Here is a 22,799-nt window from a genome sequence, read left to right as displayed (position 1 = left end):
CTGTTTGTCACGTAGTGCGTTTTGTCATTATCTTGTTGATAATGCTTGCGATTTATTCACTTGCCATCCAAAACGTGGTGCAAATGATCCCAAAGTAGGCAAATATATCTTGGTGAGCCACCAGAAAATCGAGATACACAATTATAAGTAACCCTTGAGTTTTCAAAGTTTGAGCCACCCAAATTGGTCACTGTGGCGAAGGTCTTGGGTGCCGTGCTTAAGCCAAATGGTAGGCACGTAATCTGAAGCAGTCTTCTTCTGTATACTAGTCGAAGAACATGTCTGTGACCTCCGGCTACCGGAAGGTAGAAGTAAGCCTGGGCGAGATCCACTTGCACAGCCATTCGTCTTTCTGAAGAAACTCTAGCACCCGAAAAACATTTATTAAACTGAAGGGTTCCGTAATTATGAACTTGTTGAGAACCTTGAGATTGAGTATTGGACGGTTCTTTCCGTCGCCTTTTGGGCACAAGAAACATATTGGAAAGAAAGCTGGCAGAATTTGCAGCTATCAATAGAACTTTTTGTTTTATCATTTGGGATATGACGACATCCATCTCTTTGGACTCTCTGGTCAAATCTGGCATTATCTATCAAAGGTGGCTCTTGGCCAATGGTATGCGATACCCAGTTATTATTTTTGACAAGAAAGGCGGAGCTCCCATTTCTTTCCATTGGTCTTGATATAATGTTAGGCAACCCGCCTGGAAAGTCATAACTTACGTGCCTTGTTGGACGCATCAAAGTCCGCCTGCGGTCCTGGACGCTTTCTGTTTCCTCTGTTGGACATGGTTCCTATTGTAATTTACTCGTGATATCCCAAGGGAGCTTTTAGAGTTTTGCGTCACACGCCATTCAGCGTGAGTGTGATTACCATTTCCCTTCGAGGGAAGGTTATAATGGCGACTCTTCGAAAGTCGATCCAAAAAGCCACCCTGCGAGGGTAGATTGCAATGATGGTACGACCCGCAACATGCATGATTGGTACCCTGCGAGGGTCCGTGATAATGAGCCGACCCCTGCGGGGGGTGGCTAGTATACTTACTGGTCCCTGCTTTGTAATGATGCTGCGACTCGCAAAATGCAAGATTGGTACCCTGCGCGGGTCCGTGATAATGAAACGACCCCTGTGGGGGGTGGCTAGTATACTTACTGGTCCCCACTTTGTAATGATGCTGCGTCTCGCAACATGCAAGATTGGTACCCTGCGCGGGTCCGTGAAAATGAGCCAACCCCTGTGGGGGGTGGCTAACATACTTACTGGCAGTCCTAGGCGGAGCGTACCAAGTCTTTCAAGGCCGAAAAGCATCACACGCCGAGATAATGAGCCGACCCCTACGGGGGGTGGCTAACAGACTTACTGGCAGTCCGAGGGGAGCGTACCAAGTCTTTCAAGGCCGAAAAGCATCACACGCCGAGATAATGAGCCGACCCCTACGGGGGGTGGCTAACAGACTTACTGGCAGTCCGAGGGGAGCGTACCAAGTCTTTCAAGGCCGAAAACCATCACACGCCGTGATAATGAGCCGACCCCCATGGGAGGTGGCTAACAGACTTACTGGTAGTCCGAGGGGAGCGTACCAAGTCTTTCAAGGCCGAAAAGCTTTCTTGACACCATCAGCCCTCTTCAAGTGCGGTAGTGATCAGTCCGAACTAAGGAGATGCTGGTTGGACCGCACCTCACACCATTCTTTTTTGTCAAACCGTTGAACGCCTTGCAGGATTGAACTAGGGCCACAGGTGCCTTAGGAACTTCGGGCTTGCTTTCTTTTCCATAGTCACGTGCACGGGCTGTGGTAGCTTTATTATTTACCGCATCTGTATTTGCTTTATAAGTCACTCATTCTGAAAACAAATTACTGAAAAAAAAGTACACGGAAGAAACTCGTGACAAAAAAGGGGTAGATGTACAAAATATTAACACTTGATTTCGCAAAATCGAATATCGAACGGTAAAACCGTTAACAAATTGTATAAAATATTATAAACTCACCTGTGTTCTGCGAGAGCACTGAGTTTATTTTTCAACGAAATACTACAGCGGTTGGTTAGACAACCTTCTCGGGCGGAAAACAAGACGCCAATGACGAACTGTGGCCGCCGAGAACACTCGTCGCCTCCTGCCTGGTGGGGAGTGAAACTGGTCGGTGTGCGAGAGAGATGCAAGATATGGGGTAGAAAAGGACGGAGATAAAAGCGGAAAACACGTAGGTGCCTATCTCAAACTAGTAAGCTTCAAATAACGGTCAAGAATTTAATTAAAATTTATATTTTTAACAAAACTGAAATAAAGCTTGGAATTTCGGGTGGAAAACTGTTTTTTTTTTTACCTGTTATAGAGATGTTAATTTGATTATATTTAATAGATAGACATCTATAATAAAATTAAAAACTTTTATTTCAAAATGTGTGTATTTCTTTAATAGAACATTGACTTAAGTAGTTACTGAGCTTTAGATAATTTAAATAATTTGGTTATAATTTTATGTGCTAAATTATTTAGATCTAAATCCATGTAAGTACGTGTTAATAATATAATTATTCATAACATTTATTTTTATTAAAAGGATTTAGAATATTATTTTTTCATTTACGTCGCGTTATTTATCGTATTAACAATGACAGTACATTTATACATCAAAATTATTTTAATCACATGTCAAAAACTGTGTTTATGTACAGAGACCAGTTCATCAAGCTACCTACTCCCATCTGAAAAAAATCCCAATGAACACTGAATCTTATTATCTAGAGATAAAGTTGAAATCAATAAAAATAAATTACAGATTGTAGTAGCTTGATGCGCTGCCATCTGTTCATAATTACCTTTCAGTAAACATTGTTCAAAGTATCAAGATTGTTTATGCTTTAAGTATTGAATAGTTAAATTTCATGATTCCATCAAGTAAAATGAACAGCGAAACAGATCAAATGGTTGGTGAATGTTGCAGGACGTCGAGTTTCCGAACGTATTTTAACACCAATAGTAGTTGTTAAGTAAGTAATTAATGTCCAAGTAGAATGTCGATATGTACACACTCGTATATGTCGTGTATATGTGTTAGTTTGTATACATATATTGTATATTATATACTGTAGACCGTGGCTTAGTTACACACCTACGTATTTATACTATAGGTATATTTTTCTTCACAAAATTATTCTATTTTTTGTTTCGTATTAAAATTTTATCGATATCGATATTCAACACTTGTCGACAAAATGTGACAAAAGCATTTTTTTCGACTTTTGGTTTGATATTTTTTGATTGGTCTTTAACTGTTTTTATCTTTTTTTTAATGCTTTAGTGTCTACTCTTACCCCCTCTTATTTCTATCGACACGCGTTTTATAGAGTGAATCAATAAATCGGCTTACCAAAAAATCTTTTAATATTTAATTTAAAGAACTATAGCTTCCAGCCTACAGCACCAATATTTTTATTCCAGCTTCCAATATACTGAAAAAAAGCGCCCACTCTCGCTTCGATATTTTATACAAAAAATACAGTCCAACTGCGTATCAAAGACGTCTTGTATGGAAGTTTCATAGAGGTCCATTTATTCCTTAGACCTCACACGAGTGTCTAACCAACTTCAAAGGAGAATATTAATTTGCAGCTGAGTACCAGTGTTTTACAAGAAGCGACTGCCTGTCTGGTCTCCTCAAACCAGTTACCCGGGCAACCCAGTACCCCTTGGTAAGACTGGTGACAAACTTACTGGCTTCTGACTACCCATAACGACTGCCTACGGTTTAACTTGCCATCCGAACACAGTCCACGCAGACACATTGGTGTCCAAGATATACATAGAAAGACATACAAGCTTAGAAAAGTTGCACCTGGAATTGAACCACACTCATAGTTGGTTCTTTATCCATTAGGCCACCACGACATAAGGGCCCATTTATTTTAAGGACCTCAGACGAGTACTTAACCGACTTCAAAGAAGGAGGTTCTCAATTTTTTATCGATATGTTTACCGACTGTAGCACAGCGCAATCGGCTTCCACAGATTTCTCTTGAGTATTTCAGTGTGTACAACCATTTTATCTGTTCCGCTTTCGATGTTAGAGCATGCTTGCTTAGATTTTAAAACTTCTACTAAATATATAAGTAAATTAGTTCCTCGTAATGTGACAAAAAAAATCTTACAGTTAAGTAGGAAACGGATTCTTACAATCTGATTAAATAGTCATTCATTCAGTTCTTCGCCACAAGTAAAAATATTTAAAAAATATCTGTATAAATAGTCTTTTCTAGGCTGATTTTTCATCAAGATTTTCTCCAGAGAGATATATTTTTATCGATAATCGAGTTTAGGTATAGAATACCTTGGAACCCAGAAACGTTTAGTTTGTTTACTCGAAGTGGATTTTGGGTCACTTATAGGTAAATAACTTCAAAGCTGCCTGCTTCTTGAGCACGCTCCCAGTCGTCAGCGATGGGGAGGAATTTTTTGATGCCCTTGAGGCTGCCCACGTCCGATAAATCGGTGACCGATTTTTTGTAGGAGAAAAATAGAACACACGGGTAGCAACATTGCAGCGCACCCTTCCAAAGTCGGTCCGATTATCTCTCCTACAAAAAGTCTGAAGTAGGCGGGCAGCTTTAGACAGTGGGTTACAACCTTCAGAGCTTCTGAAGTCTGTCGACAGTATTTATATTGTAACTATAATTGATGACTTTACCTCTGTATGTGTTGTGTTCCAGCATCAGAACCAAGGTCTAGTGATCCACCACACTCGCACGGGCAGCTCGCCCGCCCCGCTGCCCTCGCAGCAGCAGATCAACAATAAAGCCACCAGGTAACTTGTTTTATGATATTTGCAATCCTTTAGTTCAGTCTTTTCTCTTGGGTCTTGTCACAGCTGTAAAATTTCCACTACTGAACAACGGGATTTATCAATACTCACCCTGTTGGGGGGACTTACCCATACTCACCGTGCTGGGTAAATTTACACATACTCACACTGGGCATGCGTGTTAGTGAGCACAGAATGGGATTAGCTTTGTGATGATTATGTCACCACCAGATGTTCGCTTTTTAGCAAGGTGTACCACTCGTACTGAACTCGGTAAGGTTGCAATTGCACTGTTTTGAACAGTTATATATTTTCCTAAATTATACTTCTTACTCATCCTCCGAGCCTTTTTCCCAAACTATGTTGGGGTCGGCTTCCAGTCTAACCGGATTCAGCTGAGTACCAGTGCTTTACAAGAAGCGACTGCCTATCTGACCTCCTCAACCCAGTTACCCGGGCAACCCGATACCCCTTGGTTAGACTGGTGTCAGACTTACTGGCTTCTGACTACCCGTAACGACTGCCAAGGATGTTCAATGACAGCCGGGACCTACAGTTTAACGTGCCATCCGAAACACAGTCATTGGTGTCTAAGATATACCTAGAAAGTACATACAAACTTAGAAAAGTTGCATTGGTACTTGCCTGACCTGGATTCGAACCCGCGCCCTCATACTCGAGAGGTTGGTTCTTTGCCCACTAGGCCACCACGACTTTTTACTTCTTACTGTTAAACAAATATTAAGCATAAAAAAGTAATGTCTGGTATTCTACATGGACCTGAATATACATTTACTTCTTGTAAAAAACGTTGGTAACACTAGAACTCGGGATTTAACTTACACATAACAGGTCTGAGAAATCAACTACATAAATGCTCTATTCGATTACAAAAAACAAAAGTCTTATTTATCCTCAGAACGAACACGTACCCGAAGCTCCCCGACAAGTTCCGAGTGCGGTCACCGGACAGCGCAGCCCCGGCGGCGCCGGCGGAGGAGGAGGTGATCTTCTTCTGACAGGCGCCGCCCGCGCAGCCGCACACGCGCTCCTGAGACTGTCGCCTCTCATAAGACCTTCCGACTTATCATACCCTGGTACTTTTCCTTCACGTAGTTTACGTACTTAGATGATTTTTTAAATATTTTTAGTTTAATTCGTAATCTGTGGTAGAGATGAATATGGATTTCACTGCACTCAGCTTAAGTCAAAGTGAAAGTCATTTTTTTTTTATTACAAACATACCTTTAAATACTATTTCGAAACGTCAAACTAGTTGCACGGTTCCAAAGAATTGGTCTCATGGAGAAGAACCGGCAAGAAACTCTTTAAAAATAAAATGCTGCTAAAAATCAATGTAAATACAATGATAACCATTACTTAATAAAAAGATCCAGTTGCACTATTTAACTTTAACGACAACCAAACTATAACTAGCTATATACTTGACGGCCATGGGTCAAGTTAGCGATTGGACAACTGTAAATTGTTCGGTTATCATTATAGTTAACGGTGGGTCCGTCAATATTTCGAATAGATCGAATAAAAAATATAAGTAGACTTGATTTTACTGAGCTATTTCTTTCTTTGTCTTTCTAATGTAATAACATTGACAAGACGACAGAGACAAGAATAAAGTTTGAATCAAAGCAAAAGTAAATTCTATTCATCTCTGCCTGAGATTTCACGACATAAATTTTGATTTCTCTAATTTTAAACTGCAATGGAATATTCAATAGCTTGTTTAATTCGTGTGGACAACAAAAAAATATCTTGTAAGAATTTAACTAACTTTCTAGTATTTTATCCTTAAACCTAATGAAATGTTTTGATGAAAAAAATATTACATCTTAACAATTACATTGGTTTAATCAAGTCTAGTCAGTGTTTACGACTGACTATAACAAGATAGTCTTTTGACTTTACTATCATAATTAATATTAGTGATGTACTGATAAACCGGCAATAAGTCATTTAAATTGCCTTCCAATTTAACTTCTGAAAATCGATTTAATTTTATCGATATTCAGTCAGTACATCTCTAGTCCAAATAGTATCATAATAATAACAACCGTGTAGAATCGTTTACTCTTTACACATAATTTTATCGATACTAACATTATTCAATAATAATTTTAAATAACTAAAAATAATTATCACTAAAATATTTTACTATTTTTATTCTTGAAACTTATAAAATCAAAATAATTATATAAAATTGAAGTAATTTGGCATTTAACGGCAGCTATATTATATTTCTACAAATAACAAACACATTGATTACCAAGTACAAACAATATGAGCTTGAATAAATTATCACACATTCCATTTTAACGATTATGATCTCTATTTTAACACTATTAAAGCCTATTTTACTGCAACAGTATTTTAACCGCAACTTTTGTACTGAGGCATCTATTTACACTGTTCCTTTTTATTTAAATTATTTATACTGAATAGGAAGGTCGAGTGAGGTGAAACTTAAAATAATTAGATAATAAATAAATAAACTCCACATGTATACTTAATAACAAAAATATTTGTGACGAGTTTAGTCGATTACATTGATTGATCGATAAGAATCGACTAAAAAGTGTGCGTATAAAATGATACTAACGTGAAAACGGACTATGCGTTCGCGCGAAAATGTACTTAGACGATAATAAGACAATTCTACTTTGTGTCAAAGTTCAAAATAAAGAAGATCTGAGAGCTAACTTTAGTGACGGCTACTGTAATAAGCCGTTGCTGTAGAATATGTAACGAAATGTATATTATAACCAATAGAACAAAGATAATTAAATTTATTCGAGTGTCCTTTTACTTATAGATTGTTAGTCGATTTCGAAACACAGACATTGTTTTTTTCGATACTTAGTCGAATTGATCCGAATAAAAGCTTGTGTTATACAGCCAATATGGAAATTTTATTCAATAAAGAATAAAGTCAGCTACTAATCGATTAGAGTCTATTCGATTACCAATTTATAAATAAAAAGGAAACTATAGTTCGGCCATTCAGAGAATGCGTTCCTGACACGTCGCGATTGAACTGACGACGTAATAACATTCATTGATTATTGATATAATAATGTTGTTTTAATGCTCCTCAATTGTTAAAACGGTAAACAACCAGCAAAAATATTTTTATCGTAACTGCAACGCCATTGCAAAGTTACGTCGTCAGTTCAATCGCGACGTGTCAGGAACGCATTCTCTGAATGGCCGAACTATAATTTAAGGTTTTAACTGTAGAACAATGTCTACACTTAGCGGTCTATAGGTAAACGATAGAAATTGTTATATTAGAAGTTTTGGAAAGTAAATGAAAATTCTTGTTGTTGAAATCATACATTGATATATGTATATGTTGGCAACATTTACCAATATGGCGGGTCATCAGTATTCCAAATTCAAATAATTGTCAAATAACTGATTAAAAAAAAAGGATAAATATTTTTTCCCAATATTGGTAAATGTTTGCAACGCTAGGAATAAAAAAATGTTTGAAATTATAAAAATTGTTTGTTATGGGACATTTTACATACATTTAACTTTTTGAATCACTTGTTACTCGGTATTTACTGTTTCGTGTTGTATGGGGAGCAAGACCTTATACGACTCAAATAGCACTGAAAACATAGACTTACTGGGATCTAGAGAGTGGACACTACTTTTAATTCATATACTATATAACTATGTATATCTAATAATATAAAATATGTGCTCTGGACATTCGTTGGTAAACAATTTTGATCTTAATTAGTCCTTTGCAGTTCAAAATTGCATTTTTTTTGTCTAGAAGAGTGGTCTCTTTGTCTGACCCTAAGTAAGTCTATGCACAGAAAAATAAAAATTCTATTTCTCCACTCAAACAATATTATCTCGACGCACGCCGTTTCAAAACAAATTCATATATATTTTCAATAGTAATGTAATTGTTACATTTTATAAGCAAATACGTTTTAATAATTACTGTTAACTGTATATATGTTGGCGTATTTACTATTATATGTAATAGAATGTTATCCGAATATTATGTACTTGTAATTAAAGTTTCGGAGTGGCAATTGTTTGTAAAGGCTAACGATTATAGTGTAAATGCTTGTCTGTTTGGTAACAGATAATGAGCTTAGCTTCGAGTGCTATAAGGCTGCATCAAAGTTGTGTATAAAGAAGGAAGGAATAAGTGCGGTACTAAGCCTTTTATTTAAAAACATTCAATTGCTAGTCTGCCAGCCGAATTGAACAGACATACTTCCCTTCCCCCCGAAATTCGACTTTAAAGTAACTGATTAAAGTTGATTTTCTCTCACCAAATATATTCGCTGGTCTGTTGGTTCGGCTGCTACAATTTATTCTAGGTTTGTGTGCAGCTATTGTGTGTTTAAAGGTTTCATTCGTTGGAACGCTGTCTATGCGTTTTGCGGCAATAATCCAATAAGAACAATATAATGTGCGGTCGGGGTACCCCGTCAGGAACAATTTTCCTAGCTCAGAAAGTGACAAAAGCTCATTATATAACTTCTGCCAATCAACTCCGACGGACAAAAAACTTCTTTGTAATATATTAATTTGTCAAAAACGTATGATATCCGCACACAACAGTTGTTTAGCTCATTTAGAATACTGTTGTTATTTAAAAAAAAACTCATAAGACTATGTAACTATTTTTCGTGCATTTACTGTAATCCTTTTTACTATTTAGTCTTTAGACAAGGTGATATTTTAAATCTATTTTCTTGTTTAGGAATACCTTTTCATACTGTGTGTATATATATTGACGTTGATGTTTGAACATATTAAACTTAAGATATATCTTATTGACCGATCACTGGAGTTAGGTGTCTATCGGGAAATCTTCAAATTGCAATAAAATTATGCATAAATATTATTCGATACAAAAATGTTTAATGAATTAAGAGAAGTATATGGCAATTTTAAATTAGTAGTTTAAAAAGATGTTTTTAATTGGATTTAGAGTTTACTACTTTTTATTATAATTTGTGTATATCGTCGGCGTTCTGCCGGAGGCTTCGACTTCAAAACATCATGACAATAAATAAATAATGTTATATTTTTCTGAACGAGTACATGAACCAATCATGTTTACTCTAGTGAGACCGCAAGCTACTCACTGCGCTTTATTTTACAAAAAATGCTTATTAAGGCCATTGATATTTTCTACTAATATTCAATCAAATTATACGCTTTTTAATACAATCGCATTCCAATGGCCAGAAAACGATGCATTTAAATAATTATTGTTCCTTAAATAGAATATAAAGTTTATCTTATTCATTGAGTATTTTGCTATTATAGACATAAGCATAATATTGCATTTAGATAATTAACTGGATACAGAACGGGGCTTATTTTATTAGCGATCTATTGAAACCGTTATTTCGTCTAATACAGAATTATTCTATGATCAAAATGTTGAAAAAATATTATACATATATTTTGACCTCTTTAAACTAAAATATGTGAGCCTAGCATGCGGTATTTGCGAGAGCAAAATAATATAATATACAGCAACAATATACATAATTAACGTATGTGTTTCAAACATGTTTTTCTTAATGTAGTTGCAGTAACTCTAAAATAGTTTTTATTTTCATTCACCAACTAAACTAGTAGATAAAAAGTAGTGTTGCTAGGCTCACAAGATACTAAAGAGGTCCCTATATAAATAGTTATATACGCATATTTACTTTCAGAGTTTAAAAAAAAATTAAAATATTAATATTCTTGAGCTTTCAATGCAGTTTGCATTGCGCCCTTATGTACAGGAACTCAAGTGTCCGTGCCTTCTATAGTGATTAAATTCAGTTTTTAACAGCTATGCTTTTCACGTTTACGTTTAGAACAATACCTTCTACGTAGAATATTATCCATTTGACGGCAAAAATAGAGAAAAATCGTTATGTTGTCTTAAATGTGCTGTTATTTACTAGTTATCAAGGGGTTTCGTTGTACAGTAGAACACAAAGCCATCACTATATAATCCATGTATTTTGTTCGATGACGTCACAAATGGTCGTCATTCCCAGAGACGTTATTTAGTGAGATAAAAACCAGTACTTAACACCGTAGCCTATTAAGTTCGCTCGTTGCAATATTTAAAAAAAAATTATGTAAGCTTTAAAATATATTTATATTTTAGTTAAACCCTCCTAATTTTTCCTATTATTTTGTGGCAACGACAATACTGTGTGTATTGCTCAAATTATGCTCATTTTTAATCCTTGTACTTATTTCTATAGTGATATTAATATTTTATTCGTGTAACGAACTGCGGTTCGTGTTTGATTATAAGTTTAATCTTGTGTTTTTAATTGATCTGTGAGGATTAGCGGGCGTTGCCTGCCTTGTATTTAGAATAGATGACAGAAATAAACATTTACCTAGTATCATTTATGTGTTTTATTTTATTTTAAACAATGGCAGTTAGTGGATGTTAATATACACTCAGTGTTAGTACGAACCAGTCTTTGGAAGAAACAAATATATCGTTGCAAAGACTCTGCTCTTATTAAAATTATTTATTTTGAGTAGATTTCAACAAGTCAACATTCGAGCAATCACTTTTTTAAACATTTCTTTGTATTATATTCAGTCTTAAGAAATCATATGTCACCTCTTTCCTGAAATGAAATGGTGAAATCTACTCAAGGTTTTATTTTAATTACAAACTTTAAATAAACTCCAATAATGTTGCTTTTTCATTGACAAGTTAACAATACAAGTGCGTTATAAAATTGTATATTATTTTAGTATAATATTGGACTAGGGTTACATACAATATCATGAGGGGCCTGCCGTGAGGCGGGCAATCGCCGGTGGGGGACGACGCCATAGATTCCCAGACCCCCTACACTCAGGCGAGGTCGGAGTGCCGCTGGGCCTTTTTAGTGGGTATACCGGGAACGTCTTTACCGGGGAGTCCCACATACCCCTCTCCCGTCCCCCGACGGGAAGGGGATGCGTAATAGCATTTTTAGCCCAGCGACAACAAAAAAAAAAAAGGGTTACATACAATATGGAAGTGCTTATTATTAGTTCTATGTGATATTTTCTTAATATTTTAATTAATATACAGTAGATACTGTGTTTGAAAGCATTCGGGAACACTGTGGGCAATAGGCATAGTTAACAAAATGGCGGGGTAATAGGCGAGAGAACGCCTGAAGAAGTGGAATAGCCAATAATCAATGAAATCTAAACCTTAACGAGCAATAATTAAGGTCTATTTATGTATCCACTCTTTAAAATAAAAACCATAGTTATTTTCATACAGGAAATAAAATAATTCTTGAAAACAAAGAAAAAAAAATAGAAGAATAAAATAAACAATGGAAGACTTAAAAGACATCATCCTCCGAGCCTTTTCCCAACTATGTTGGGGTCGGCTTCCAGTCTAACCGGATTCAGCTGAGTACCAGTGCTTTACAAGAAGCGACTGCCTATCTGACCTCCTCAACCCAGTTACCCAGGCAACCCGATACCCCTTGATTAGACTGGTGTCAGACTTACTGGCTTCTGACTACCCGTAACGACTGCCAAGGATGTTCAATGACAGCCGGGACCTACAGTTTAACGTGCCATCCGAAACACAGTCATTTGGTGTCTAAGCTATACTTAGAAAGTACATACAAACATAGAAAAGTTGCATTGGTACTTGCCTGACTTGGAATCGAACCCGCGCCCTCATACTCGAGAGGTTGGTTCTTTGCCCACTAGGCCACCACGACTTTTTAGAAGAAGGAAGACTTAAAAGACAAAAGAAAATATTTCCTGTTTGAATGACAATATTTATTTTTGGAAATTAATAAAACAATCGTTTCAAATAAGTTAGAAATCTCAAGTAAAAAAAAATACCGAACTAAGCAACCTTGTTCTGAGATCTACATAGATATATTAAAATAATTTCGATGAAAAGAACTTGTTGGGACATCAAAAGGAAGTACAGGATTCTGCTATTATTCAAAAAGCAGTCTTATTACGTAGGTTTAAGGAGGAAAATTGAGTATGTATTATCCTATCTAGCCACCACTATAATCAAGGCACATCTTAACAATATTTTCTATATGATTCCTAAATTCACTAAGTTCCTTCTACATCATCTTGAAAGAGGTCCTAAATTGTTAAATTACCTGGAAGTGGTTAACTAAAGCTACCCTTTGAAGAGAGGCCACTCATTATTATTTTTCTAATACACAATATTTAGGGCAGTAAAGTTCTCCAGTGGCGACCGCGACCCGGAAAACGCAGCGTGGGCAGACCCCCCACTAGATGGACGGGCAGTGGATGCGGGTTGCTCAAGATCGACCAAAGTGGCGAACTTGGGGGAGGCCTTTGTCCAGCAATAGACGTCTCTCGGCTACACGAAGATGAGAGTATGGCAAACTTCTTAGAGAACGTATTAATAATTGTGAAAATGGCCACTCCCGACTGATGCGTCTTCGTCTCTCTCCAAAAGGTGACTTAATTCAGGGTAGTTTAGCTACAATTTTTTAAAGATTATTCCTAAACTGTATGTAAAATATAACTACCTAAATTAAAAAGTAAAAACAAAATTCGACTATCCAGGCATTGAATTTTACAACCCGTGCCGATAAAGAATGGGATTAGAAATCGCGACAGCTGTATTCAACTCTCGCTCATGTGCTATAGTGTATAATATATAATTTTTTTTTCAACTTAACAATTAATCTTGAATAATTCAACAACAATTAAAAAAGTAAATTCCAACAAGAATTTCAATTTGTTCATGAAATGCTGCAAATAAGCTATGTATGACCAATCATTTAAATAATATGGCATTTAGGTCATACTAACTTGTTTTAATACTTCATCACAAGCTTACCGAGTCTTAATTATAGAAATTATGCTTTGCATTGTTGAGACAATTCTCATGATACATTTAATTCATTCCTATAAAATACCAACTATAATATTCAACCAACATCACTATTCTTTTGAATTCATAACATATCCCTAACAAATTCGTTTGTATTCTTCTCCCAAATCTTACCCGATCTGTACAGCCTATAGATTTTATTGCTAACTAAATTCTGTCCAAACTTTGTCATTGCACCTTCGAACTTGTGTTGGAATACCTGCATTTGTGTCTCATTGTACCCAACTCCACTAGGATTGTATTGTTTCGGATCCCTACACTCTGTATACTTGTGTGCAGCCAATATTTCTATTGGCAACACCTTAGTAGTCGAGTTGACAGTAAATATATCTTCGAATGTCTGCATGGCATCCAAATTCCTCACATATACCGACTTCAATTCTTGAGACATCATGTAGTAATGTGTCTTCTTCATTATCTCAGGGTAACCTTCCTCAGTCCTGTCATCATCAGCTTGATTCAAACAAAACAAAAGAGGTTTCACTTCCAGAGTTTTAAACTTCCTCGTTGGGTCAAAGTCATTGAATATTTCTTTGACATTATTGTGTACTCTTGGTGCTAAGAACTCGTCCCATGCCATCACCATAGCATGACTTACTTTTTCAGCTTCCTCTTTATCATATCTAAAATTTCTGAATAAGCAATCAAGCTCAATAGCATCTCTAACAATACTATAAGACTTAGCAAATATAAATGGATAGTTCAACGGAAAGAATTGTATGTTCCACTGGGTTATATCAGTTGGCAGTAAGTTCAGTCTCCGGATAATATCTTCAGATATCATGCTGTCATATATTGTGAAGTAATTAACACCCATCATGTGATGAAATACTAGGAATTCTATGAATGAATCCCTGGACACCAATGGCACTTGGTTTGGTATGACACAAATGGCTGGCTCTATGTTATTGACAAACTTGATGCTGCTACTCTCTCTAGGCTTTCTCTTAGTATTCACTTCTATAACTCTGTTAATTGGGGCATGTATCGGGTTGATATTATAATCATTCATGTAGAAACTGATCCCTTTTGGTTTACCCAAATTCTTGTTCAGTGAACACTGGAAGATGTATAAGCGGAAATCATTGATGGGTTCCGATACAATTTTGTAAGTGAACCGGCCTGCTTTTGGTTTGTTTGTGTTCTCCAGCCAGATGTTGCAACGAAAGTTCGGTGGGACGTGCGCCTTACCGATCACTATAGTGTCAATGTTATGGGCATGCATTGGCGTCAACTTATCATACTTCTGATATGATCTCAAGAAAGATGAATAGGAGTAAAAGTTTTCGTCAATCTGCTGAAACAGTGGCGGCGTTTCACGGATTTCCATCGACGAGTTTCGGAGTATTTCGGACAGCATCGTCGCGTTAAACCCGGGGCCGCAGAACTCGATTTCAGACAGCCCCGGTTTGCCAAAGAAATTCAGTACTTCTAGTACATATCTAAGCCTGTAGTATTCGTGGCGGTATATGAGTAATGTAACAATACTCATAAAGCACACTATGACGAGTATTAGTTGATAATATTTCCTCATTGTGGTGGTCCCTGCTGATTTTCGCGAAGTCTTCATTTATTCACCGGCATCTAGAAGCATTACGTATGTTTGACAAATTGGAGACTTACTATAGATACAAGATTTACAATGGATAAAGTTGTATAACTTACCTATTCACTCATGAACAGAAATAAAACTAAAATAATAGTTTTTAACTACGCTATTCATTTCACAGCATTGCAGATGATTGTGATGAATGAATGAAGAAATTATGAATAGACCAGTGTCAGTGACCGACCACTACTTACTACTGTCACAGTGACACTGACTGCTGCTGAACACTTGACATTCTACTGTGTTCATTTTCTGTATGTTGGTCATCCCGACTTTAGTTTTATTCGTTAGAGGTGAAATTTTTCGGTATGTGATAAAATGCGAAGTGTAAAATGTAAAACTTTTTCTTTGTGTCATTTATGTATTACTGGGTTATGCCATACTTTATCAGGATATAGGAGCATAGTAATATTGTTCTTCGAGAAGAGCCTTAATCTCTCTATAAGAACAGACTCGCAAGCCCTTGTCTAAGCTATAAATACGTGGTAAACCATGTATACGTTTCGGCAGGTTATACAGAAGACCGAAGAGTATCAGTCATAATCCGAAAGAGAAAGAAAAATCAACCTGCTCGAAATTAGTTTTATACATCAATCGATTCAGCATTAATAAATTAGGTTGAAGTCACACCTCTAGTCAAATGTCAATTCTGCCAAAGTAACAAAATAAAACCAAAAGCGAGCAAGTCATCGGCGTTTTCATGGAATGTCTTGTATAGTTGAATAGAAAATAAAATAAATTCTAAATATGTCCACCAATAAGGAAGAGACTTTGAGACAGTTTTGCGATGTTACTGGCGCCGACGAGGGTCGGAGCAAGTTTTTCCTGGAGTCATCTAACTGGCAGCTAGACGTAAGTGAAATACTTGTTTTAACACCTTTTTGATGTTTTTCGCGTCATACTAACAGTTTATCAGCAGGGTTGCAATGTCAGTGTCCCTTTTGAATTGAATTTCATTAGTTTTGTTTTGGTTTTGACCTCAATTTGAGGCTTGCAGTCTGTATTGGTTAAAATTCTTGTTATGCTTAAAACAAAGATCATTATGCAGGCACATTAGTTACGTCGCATTAAATTTAAGCATTAGCTATGTTTATGTAGCATTTACATGAGTAATGAGCTGTATAATCAATAAGTTTTCCAGATTTCTGTATTGGTCAATTAATGCACCTTATTTGAGATTGCTTTGTTGGCTGTTCAATTTTAACTAAAGTTCATCAACTAGTTTCTTTCCAATGTAGAACTAAACAAGAATCTTATTAGAATGTTTCTAAACATTATTCTAATCCCCTAAATTTACAGACAAGCAGTTGCATATCACTCAACACAAAACAGCTCACACACTCTTTGCAACTAGCAAAAGCATACTTATCCATAAAAAATAACCTGTAAACAAATCGCAGGTAGCCCTATCCAGCTTCTACGAGCACGGTGGTAATGCAGACGAGGCCCCAGCTAACCCTGCAGCGGCTGCTTCATCGCTGCCAACACTATCAGACAGTGATATGGAGTCACCTCCTGGGTCGCCTCTCGCAGCCCAAAAGAAAGACAAGAAGAAGGCACCAAGCTCAAAGTTTGCGACCTTAGACTCTTTGCAGCAAGAGAGCTCCAGTGATGAGGAAGAAGGTGAGCTTTATGAACATCACAATAAAATCTTATCAAAGTTATCCTGTCCTGGTTTTCAATTGGCATGTCAAATGTTCCTTGGACATCTGAGTTGGTACATTGGTTACATCATTCAATTAAAACATGAGTGCATTTCTGTTCAATTTATAACATTTGGTTAGGTTAGCATCTGAAGACAACCCTGATTTAAGTCATCTACTATGTAGAGACTTTAGTATCCAAGACTCTATACCTTCTTTGCAAAGGGTAATTAGGTTTATTTCTCAAATGTATAATGTGGTTAAGATACTTTTTGCAAGATCCAGTATGATTCTGCCACTGACATCATATTGCAATGAGGCATGTGCAAAGCATTCTCAAAAAAGTGCATTCCATCCAATGTAGCTAAACACATAGACAGGCAGTCATCAGACTCAAAAATCTTAGGGCATTTCTAATTAAAACAATAAACCAATCCCTTAAAAATTAAAACAGGTTTTTTTAAAACAGTAAGAAAAAATTGCCGATGGCTAACACAGCGAATACAAGTTAGAATGCATGAGTACTTTGGCGACCGAGCGTCTTGTTCCAAAGACAAAACTCCTCCCCTGAGTGAACATGAACTGTCTGTTAAGGATGCCTACGCACAGGCAGTTGATGATGGAATATCAAACAATTCCGACTTTTCCCAAGAGATGCATAGACTGAAAGTCGAAGTGGAGAGATTGTTGTGTCAGAATAGTGAGTTGAGGAAAGAGATTGCAAGAATGAAAGGGGAGGAGCCTCCTGATGCGAATGAGGCAGGTCTGTGCATTCTGTCTTGTAGTGTGTTGGTTGTAGATACAAGAGGTATTCACTAGGTCTCAATGTCCTGTAAGCCTTTCCAAATTACGCGATGTCGTGTAAAAATATGAAGTTAAACTGCATTTATGGGTAAGCAGTCTTACAAAGCCACAAAATCTTGCAAGCCACAAAATCATGCAAGGCACGAATTCTTGCAAGTCACGCATTCTTGCAAAATCACTCGTTTGGCGTTCGTGGCACAGGACATCACCTAGTGAATACCTTGAGATCACTACAGATAGACTGTATAGACCTAACTTGTTTGATAACATTATCAGTTATGAACTAGAATTCACCCAAGTTTCTTATAGTTTATATCGGGAATTCCCCGACTTTATTCCGCGGGACACACTTTGTTTTACGTAGACCGATAATTCCCCGACATCTACAGATAGACTGTATAGGCGTAATTTGTTTTAGAATGTTATCAGTTTTGAACTAGAATTCCCTTATCTTTCTTATACTTTATACCCAAACTGTTATTGCGGGGCATACAGCAAACAGTCCCTGATATTAATGCACGGCGCCCACGCTTTATTGTGTCTTTATCTCGGCAGGACAAAGTTAGGTACTAAGTATTCATAAACTGGTTTCTGCCAACGGTTTCACTGGCTTCCCGAGAAAATAAAGTACTCCCCTAAAAAGTAGCCTATGTCATTATTCGTTATTATAAGCCATTTTACTGCTAAGCTCCGTCCAAAGCCATCCAGTAGTCTTCACGTGAAAGAGGAACAAAGATCTACAAGTATATAGAAACTTCCGGCATATAATGTTAGTGAGATTAGATCAGAAATACCAGTTCAGTAGATTGTATTGTTTCTTCAGTTAATTTGTTTCTAATAGTTTCCGTATTCATTGTTTCAGGGCAAGCTTTCTATGCAGGTGGTTCGGAGCGATCTGGACAGCAGATCTTAGGACCGGGGAAGGGGAGAAAGGACATAGTCACTGAAGTTTTCAAGAGTGTTAGAGAGTAAGTAATATGATTAAGCCAAATTACATTTTTGATAAATTGGATTGAACACACACTTGAATGCCAAGGCACGGCGCAGCTCCAACCCAGCAATTCACAGGTCATGTCATCTTATATCGTATCTCATATAAAATATTTTATGACATCAATGTAAAACGTTTGTAGCTACTAAATAACTACTGCGCCCTGTTCTCAAAGATGTACTTTCATGTAGTTCGGTAATTATGTGTATTTCGTGCCTAACTTGATGGCGGATCGTTAATTTTGAAAATCCCGCTAGTCACTGCGCAGAAACCATTTCTATATTTCAGAGGGAGGCGGAGAGAGCATGGTGTAGTTATGAATTTGTGAGCCGCCATTAAGTTTGGCGTGACCTTTACCAACTTTGATAAAATAGGCATTATTTCTACATAACTTTTGTTGTATTACAGGCGCGGTGCAGTCGTGTTTGAGGACGAACCATCTTCGACGAGCCGAGGGCGTTCAGCTTTCAGCGGTGTTGGATACAGACTCGGTAGCTATAAAATCAACCTTTATTGTTATTACCATCATCTCCATCTCCATGTCTCATATAAAATGGCGAGGAAAGATGTCTAGAACTGTACACCAACACTTTTTCTTCCTAGCAATAATACATAGAAAATGCGCGAATTAAGGGAGGGCTTTCGGGGGCTTACTTCGTATCTTCGTGTCGTTCAAAGTGCTGATTTTAAGTCTAATTTTAGTTAGTTTAACGACAACGTAAACGTCACTTTTAATTTTCAAAGTTGAAACAAACTTGTTTTGAGAAAACCGTATGATTTCGATTTGATTTTAGATAAATTGTGTTTGATAATGACTGTTATAGGTACTGACTGATGTTTTCAGGTCAAACGGCTGATGATCACGAACAAGCTCCACCTGCCGGCAATCAGCAGCAACAAGTAAGTTTTTAACAGTTGTAGTACATAATAACAGTTAGCATAGCAATCTATATCAATATTATAAAGAGGATATTTTTTATTTTTGTTTGTTTGTAACGGATTACTCAAAAACTATTAGACCAACTTAAAAAATTCTTTCAACATTATGAAGCTATATTATCTGCGGGTAACATAGGCTATAGGTACATACTTTATCCCGATACGGGAAGTAGTTCCCACGGGATGCGGGTAAAACCGCAGGCAGAAGCTAGTGTTTTATATTGTAATACCCTTTCAGACCGACCAGCCGCGTTCGGTTCGCCTACGCCTGTACCGCGAGGGCTTCACCGTGGACTCGGGGCCGCTGCGTCACTACACAGACCCTGATCACGCTGACTTCCTCAACTGCATACGTAGAGGGTGAGTTTGTAGATTTATGTTTATATATTTATACGTAGAGGGTGAGTGAGTATATGATTTCATCATTTTGTGAGTGACTGGGTATATAACTTCACTGTTTCATGAGTGACTGGGTATATAAGTTCACCGTTTCGTGAGTGTGTGGGTATATGAGACAAAAAAAAGAGTTATTGATAAGGAAAGGTGCCATTGTGAATAGACGTTATGGTCATAACGGTAAAAAAACCGGTTAACGCGATACTAACGTAATTTATTAAGGAACGGTTTGGAAGCCAGCTGACGACTACCAACTGCCGACAGCATGGGCAGCAATGGCATGGGTCTCGCTCAAAAGATTTTAGCGCGGAAAAAAAAAAAAAAACTATTCTGTTACTGATTCTGAACCACACATTTTTTTTGTGCACTGCTTAAAAACTACCAGTAGAAGCATAATATAACATAATATTTTTATTTAAATTTCATTACAGGATGAATTACGTAGTCTTAAATATAAGCTTATATCCGAGTCTTACGTGCCTGAACTAGGATAGCGAACTAGGTTCAGCATTTATCTTTAATATGATTATTTGTATTTGTACAGTGAGATTCCCCCTGAGCTGTCGGGTTCGGGCGAAGTTCGCGTGTCGCTGGAAGACCGGCGCCACGAGGAGTGTCCGCGACACATCGCCAAGCCTCAGCCCTTCTCCGGCAAGGGACATCTGCTCGGCAGGTGAATATTATACCAAACGGCTAGGCAGATAATGTGGTTAAAATCTATAAAGCTGAAGAGTTTGTTTGTTTGAACGCTCTAATCTCAGGAAGTTAGGTTAGATAGCCCATTTCCCATCGAGCCCATCGAGGAAGGCTATAGGCTACTTTTTATCAGGGTTCGTACAGAGATTCCCAAACCGCTGGCATTATATGTATAAAAGGGGTAGGCAAATGGTGTGGTAAATATAATACACTGGCTTCCGCCCGCGGCTTCGCCCGCGGCTTCGCCCGCGAGGTGTGTTGAGGAGCCTATGTGTTACATAAGCTCCTTTTTATCATCGAGGGTATCACCTATCTCTACTAGTCCAGCCGTTTTTGCGTGTCAAACATACATCCATTTATTCTCACAAACTTTTACATAATATTAGTAGGCACCACCCTATGTAGGTGGGTAGTCAGAAGCCAAAAGAGTCTGACAACGCAAATGAGTCATAAGGTATTTTATCACATGATTACAATGATTCGTTCGGTCTTTTATAAAACAGTACAATAACATATGTATGATATTTTCAGCCCCACGCCGCCGACAGTGGGCGCCACGGCGCCGGTGGGCGGCGACGTGGGCGACCGCGCCGCCAACCAGCGCGCCGCGCAGGAGGCCGTCAAGCTGGACGACGCCGCGCCCGTCACTACTATACAGGTATTACTACAGACTTTTTGCTATCCCATTGCTGGGGAACAGGCCACCTCTCAAGGGTAATGAATGAGCGTTAATCAACACGTTCGCTCAATCAATGCGGGTCACCACGCTTGCTCAGTGCGGGTTGGTGACTTTAGACTTTAAGGCCAGGACTAACCAGTTTATCCATATCTAAGATACATTTAGAAAATACATAAATTCTTACAATTCAAACTACCCTACAAATTCCAAGACAAAAGTAACAGTCATTTATAATTTTAAAAGTTACAACAGTCTCCACAGATATTTTTTTTCTTAAAAAGTATTGTAGTAGAAATAGTAAAATTATACACTTATTATCTTACTTATTACCTATTGTGTACGCTTACTATAAATTTTTAAAATTAATGTAAATAGTTCAATTAAATAACATCTTATTTAAACACACATTTAGAAAAAAATCATTTAACACAATTTTTAAGTAACAAAAACTTGACGACCCCGATTTGAATTTCAGTTCCGCCTAGCGGACGGCAGCCGCCTCACAGGGCGTTTCAACCACTCGCACACAGTGGGCGACTTGCAAGCCTACGTGTCCCGCGCCGAACCCGCGTACCAGCTGCAGGCATTCGTCCTTCTAACCACGTTCCCCAGCCGCGAGCTCGCCGACCCGGCCGCTACCCTCGCCCAAGCAGACATACTCAATACCACCCTCCTCCAACGGCTCAAATAGACCTTAAAAACCATGTAATAAGGTCCATTCTCGGTTAACAGCGCCCGTTACGACGTTTCACTTTTTAGCTCGTTTTTTTTTGTTGAGATTTTGCGCAAATATTGTCCTTTAGCGCAGAATTGGTGTTTTGTGAATATACTTGAAGATTCTTGTAGCACTGTAGTTATTCAGTGACGTTTATACATTCTATCTACATTGTAATATTTTGCGCAAAATCTCAACACGGGCGCAAAGTTTAGCGCAATTCGAACACACGGATAGAACGCTCCAAAACGCATCTATAGATCGGCTTTTAGGATTTTTAAAGTTTAAACTATTGGTCCGTTTTGTTCGTGTGTTTACTATTTACGTATTTTTATACGTAACGAAATGGGCGCTGGGGCTATTTATACGCGATCTCGCGAGTGAAACAGTGTATTGGTCAATAAATAAAGTTTTTAAGTTCCTTTATGATGGTTTTGTTTTAATGTGGAATATGGAAGAGAGAATGGAGACATTTACATTCGTAAATCCGTTTTTTTTTAAAGTAATTTAAAGAAGGATGTATCTACGAGGGGATATGAAAAATAATTTACTGGCGATCTGAGGTCACCGATTTTTTGCATTTCATTCATTACTGTAAA

At 37.5% G+C, this 22,799-nt stretch overlaps 3 protein-coding genes across 6 annotated transcripts in view; 2 read left to right on the top strand and 1 right to left on the bottom strand.

Moving 5' to 3' along the window:
* The window catches only part of LOC124642141 (A-kinase anchor protein 13), a 49,301-nt gene extending 42,847 nt beyond the window's left edge, over positions 1-6,454 (top strand). For all 4 annotated transcript variants that reach the window (XM_047180451.1, XM_047180449.1, XM_047180452.1 and 1 more), the window contains 2 exons: positions 4,714-4,808; positions 5,725-6,454. In XM_047180451.1, the coding sequence (XP_047036407.1) occupies positions 4,714-4,808; positions 5,725-5,824 (195 nt within the window). In that variant the 3' untranslated portion in view covers positions 5,825-6,454. The remainder of the gene's footprint in view (positions 1-4,713; positions 4,809-5,724) is intronic.
* A 6,151-nt stretch (positions 6,455-12,605) lies between these two features.
* LOC124642142 lies at positions 12,606-15,534 on the bottom strand. The gene is made up of 2 exons (XM_047180453.1): positions 15,394-15,534; positions 12,606-15,312 (listed from the first exon to the last, which is right to left on the bottom strand). The coding sequence occupies exon 2, from the start codon at positions 15,296-15,298 to the stop codon at positions 13,793-13,795; it is 1,506 nt and encodes a 501-aa protein (XP_047036409.1). The 5' UTR covers positions 15,299-15,312; positions 15,394-15,534; the 3' UTR covers positions 12,606-13,792.
* Positions 15,535-15,987: 453 nt separating this feature from the next.
* LOC124642229 (NSFL1 cofactor p47) lies at positions 15,988-22,629 on the top strand. The gene is made up of 9 exons (XM_047180563.1): positions 15,988-16,189; positions 16,738-16,960; positions 18,647-18,752; positions 19,184-19,266; positions 19,620-19,675; positions 19,953-20,074; positions 20,655-20,783; positions 21,338-21,464; positions 21,961-22,629. Exons 1-9 carry the CDS (start codon positions 16,085-16,087, stop codon positions 22,174-22,176), a joined length of 1,167 nt encoding a protein of 388 aa, XP_047036519.1. The 5' UTR covers positions 15,988-16,084; the 3' UTR covers positions 22,177-22,629.
* The last annotated feature ends 170 nt before the right edge of the window (positions 22,630-22,799 follow it).

Source organism: Helicoverpa zea, chromosome 24 (genome assembly GCF_022581195.2).
Source record: "Helicoverpa zea isolate HzStark_Cry1AcR chromosome 24, ilHelZeax1.1, whole genome shotgun sequence".
NCBI lineage: Eukaryota > Metazoa > Arthropoda > Insecta > Lepidoptera > Noctuidae > Helicoverpa > Helicoverpa zea.
The sequence above is the reverse complement of the archived record's forward strand: the minus strand, read 5'-3'. Positions and strand labels throughout refer to the sequence as shown.